General features: G+C 47.2%; 1 protein-coding gene across 1 annotated transcript in view; it reads right to left on the bottom strand.

The window, feature by feature from the left end:
- Positions 1–4,264, bottom strand: part of jing (AE binding protein 2 jing) — an 87,802-nt gene extending 83,538 nt beyond the window's left edge. Inside the window, exons 1-2 of the mRNA XM_018456066.1 lie at positions 3,965–4,264; positions 3,019–3,925 (exon numbers count right to left, since the gene is read on the bottom strand). Of these exons, the coding sequence (XP_018311568.1) occupies positions 3,019–3,925; positions 3,965–4,097 (1,040 nt within the window). The 5' untranslated portion in view covers positions 4,098–4,264. The remainder of the gene's footprint in view (positions 1–3,018; positions 3,926–3,964) is intronic.
- Positions 4,265–4,325: the final 61 nt, after the last annotated feature.

Below are 4,325 nucleotides of genomic sequence, written 5' to 3'. Positions count from 1 at the left end.
TGCCTCTATTTTTATGTCAAATTTATTCTCAAAATTTGATCAAGTTCCTATATTATGTCAAATGACTAGAGAACCTTTTTAAGTAGGAATTCTAGTTAAGATAACCTCCCCGGAATTCTGACTGATACAATCAGAATTTTCTGGTTCGTCCATTCTTCCATCAGACATTTTTCTCAGTGTCGTTGTTCAAAATTTTTTGCAGCATTATTCATTGCATCGAGCTTGAGTTTTTTTACATAATTATTATGATAGTCCAACAAAAGTTTTTTCAGATCTGTGTAGCTATCTAAAATTTAGATACTTCAACAAAATCGTTTTTTTTTCGTGTATATAGTATGTACGTATGTGGAATCTATCATCGCACAGAGTTACGAAGATCGCGAAAAATGTGTCAACCTACAAGTACGTCGTCGAGCGATCGTGAGATTTCGCGTGAAGACAGATACGCGGAAGCTGGCGCGTGGAGTCGCACCGGAAGACGTTGCTACCGTCGCATCGGTTTCGTGTCGGCGCGTATCGAGGGACAATAACGCGGTTATTCGAGGAGGGAGTCCAGGACTTTCTACGTAGATACAGCGGTCGAGAGTTTAGTATACCACGGCGGAGCACCGTTAGGACACTAAACTTTTATTGCGACCCGTTTTCCCTCGCGTTAGTAGACAGGATAGATATCGGCATCACCTTAACCCGCGAGATCAACAACGGCACGCCGTTAATCGGAAACTCTCGAGAGACGCGGCTCTTCCGCCGTTTAATCACGATTTTTTTACGATTAGATTTTCGAATAAAACAAAAAAGAAACGAGAAAGTCGCGGCAGATGTTAACTCTTCGCAAAGTAATGACTTCAGGAAAATAGCATGTCTTTTCTTTTATTCAATTTTTTTATTTTACATTTTAGAAGTTATAAAGAAACTCGCGAATAGCATATTACGATATTTGAATCACAAGAAAAGAGTACACATGTAAATACGTTTTTAAAAAAGATACATAATCTTGGAGCGGAAGAAAAAAGTATAATTTTTTTATACGTTATAAATGTAGAAATGCTTCTTTTTTTTATGCTTAATGAAATAAAATTTCTCGAACATAACATTCATTAAATTCCTACTAATATAATTTTATAAATATAAAATTTTAATCAATGACCAGAAGTTTTATGACCTCAAAAAGAGTACGTGTACTCTTAAAAGAGTAACTCTAATTGCAAATTATGTTCGAAAGTACTAAACATTTGGCGATCAATCAATATTACTCCATGACTGTTAAAATGGAGAAAAGAAATATTTAACGTGAAATGTAATCCTCACAACACATTTGATATGTTCGCTCTAAAATATCGACAAATTCTTTTTTTTGATAAACGCTAACAGCGTCTAATGCCCATTTCCAAGGTAGATTAACTCTAATCTCGGTTCAACTTAGGTGCTTTCTATCTTGTTCTAAAGATTTATAAGTTAGAAAATTAGAAAAAGATGAAGAATTCAGTTAGAGATTCAGTTAGAGATTACAGTTCATTAGCTACATTTGAAATGGGCAGTTTTAGGTGATAATGTTTATCAAAAAAAGAAATCTGTTGATACTTTAGACAATCTCACGTTAGATAGTTACTTTTTTCCATTTCTAAATCATGAAATGACTTTTCTAGTAGTTTCTCGACTCTATATCGTATGTTAAATAATCTTCACTGGTGGAAACGAGCGTAAATCGTACGATACACATGGAAAGAACGGTTTTGTTGATCTAAAAATTTAATAAGATTTGAAAATAAATTTTGTTGAATTTTCAAAATAATTATAGGACTGTCATTCCCCATCCTAAAATTCTATAACTTTATCTTTTGCTTATCATTCTTGAGTTTTTTACACAAATATTAAAATCTGTATCGCCAATTAAATTTCGACAAAATCATTCTTTCCGTGCATATTACCTAATACAATTCAAGACGTAAGTCAGGATATAAGCTCAAGATGATTACTTCATAGGGAATGTGAGGAAGTCAGTGTTATTCGATCGTATTCTCGGCAATGCAAAGGCACGCTATTGTTTATAGTTGGCAACGCGTTAATCAGCGAACGGCTGAAAACAGTAGGCGACGCGCTCGATATACGCGCGCGATGCACCAAAATAATCAGTCGCTCGGCCGACGGAAGCGTCGAAGAAGAGGACAAGTGAGAGAAACGGGAGAGACGGGAGAAAGAGAGACGAAAGATAGCAGGCATCTACGTACCTATAAACACACACGGCACACGCAGGCAACACACACATACACGCGCGCACACATAAGCGAAGAAGGGGAGAGAGACGGAGAGAGAGATCGAACGAACGGCTAGCAGCAGCAGCAGCAAAAGCAGACACGGCCGTCGGTCGCGTAACCGCGGTACAACGACCCCCGTTGAAGCTCTCCTCTGTCGCCAATTCCGACGCTCTCCTCGGGGCGGGAAATGCCGTCGCGAAGCGGACCGCTAACGAAATCGAGTCGCGGCGAGTTCGGATCGAGAGCGAGCTCTTCGACTTGATTTTACCGACGCTCGTGTTCACGACGAGTGCAAGTGCAAGGAAGGTCTGCTTCGCGAAACGGGTCGAGAGGAAAAAAAAACCTACTCGTTCGCGGAACGCGGTCTACGCGTAGGTATTGTTACTGCGATCGTTTCACGCGGCGCTTTGTTTACAAATCTCCCTGGTCTCGGGCTATTATAGCTCTCTCTTTTTTTCTCGAAGCGAAATTCGTCGCGCGCTCCTGTATTATGGAGATCACGGAGCTCCCGAGTTCCGGAGTACGCGGGAAATACATTATTCATTGGTTTCTCGTACGATCGAGCGATTCAGAATCGCGAATTCGTACGTTCCCGATTCGTGAGAATCTATTAGACCTACCGTACCCTCCCTCTTGCTTCTCTCTCTCTCTCTCTCTCTCTCTCTCTCTCTCTCCTCGCGCGCGGGCGCGCGCGCGCTTTCTCTCTCTCTTTCATTCTCCCGTCCCATTCGCCTCTCTTCTTTCTATCGTCTCGCTCACTCACCTGTCAGAGCTCTCGGAGCTGTCGTATCGATCCGCGCACCGCTTCTTGCCGCAGGGCCCGACGAGGGTGTCCTCGGCCATCCTAACCTGTCCCTTGAACGGGCTACCCTGGTGCCTGGCTACGGCGACGCCGGCGTTGTCCGTTTTCGCAGACGCCGACGCCGATGCCGATACCGACGCGTCCTCGGTCGCTCTCGTCTCCTCCTCTCTCGTCGCGACGGCGATGATCACAGTCCGCCTGTCCGCATCGCGATCCTCGCGGTCGTTCACTTCCGGTGCACTGTCCGCGCTCGGTGCCGAGCGTCGCGTCGACGACGACGATAACGTGCCGTCGGCGTCCTCGACACCGACGCGCGTCCCCGCGTTGTTATTATTATTACCACCGGTCATGATTTCCGCGGCAACACCACCAGCACCACTTTTACTACTTTTAATACTATTACTACTGCCAGCACTATCACTATCGACGCTGCCGCCGTTGCCACCGTCCCCGTCGTCGTTGTCGTGGTCGTCCTCCGCCACGACGCTTCGGACTACCTCGATTCTAACATCGTCGTGGTACAGGCCGACACTACCACTGCCATTGCCGCCGTTCTCTTCCTCGCCGTCGCTCCGGTCGCTCGCGGTTGGCCCAGTCGCGTCGACGGGCGACGGAGAATCACCACTGACGCGATCGTTGTCGCAATGATTAAGGTGATGACGATGAGGATTAAAGTGGTGATGATTACAATGATGAGACGATGAATGATGGTGGTAAGAATGACGAGGATGAGGATGCTGATGATGACGATGATGAAGACGGCGCTCGTGGTGAGAACGATGATGATCATCCACCTCACAGGGAGACGCGCTGCTCGAGGCGTCCTCGTGTCCGCCGACGCGCTTCGCGGATGAGGAGGCGTCCTGGCACTCCTGGCACTCCTGGCACTCCGACGTGAGGTACGGCCCCGGAGTGACGATCGGCGTGGTGGCGTCCGCGCGTTTGTGCCGCTCCCTTGTCACGCGAGAATCACCGTCCCCCAATCCCGTTGCCACCGCCGCGGTCGCGTCCTCCGCCGCGGACGGGCCGTCGTCTGCCATCTTGTAAACGAACGCGCGCTACTGTGTGATCGTGTCCTGTCCGTGTCGTGTCCGGCAGTGGCCCCCTATGGCACACACGAGCAGCATACGACCGCACCGCGGCTGCTCGGAGACGGAGTCGGAGCTGCTCCTCGCGAGCGAGTCGCGCTATGATCCGCCAGCGCTGAGCGCACACGCACACAGGCAGACCTGGCAGACGAGACGAGACAGTCCCTCGGCCTCGGCTCC

This window comes from Mycetomoellerius zeteki, unplaced genomic scaffold (assembly GCF_001594055.1).
Source record: "Mycetomoellerius zeteki isolate Tzet28-1 unplaced genomic scaffold, Tzet1.0 scaffold54, whole genome shotgun sequence".
Taxonomy (NCBI): domain Eukaryota; kingdom Metazoa; phylum Arthropoda; class Insecta; order Hymenoptera; family Formicidae; genus Mycetomoellerius; species Mycetomoellerius zeteki.
Note: the sequence above shows the minus strand (reverse complement) of the source record. Positions and strands in the feature narration are given on the sequence as shown.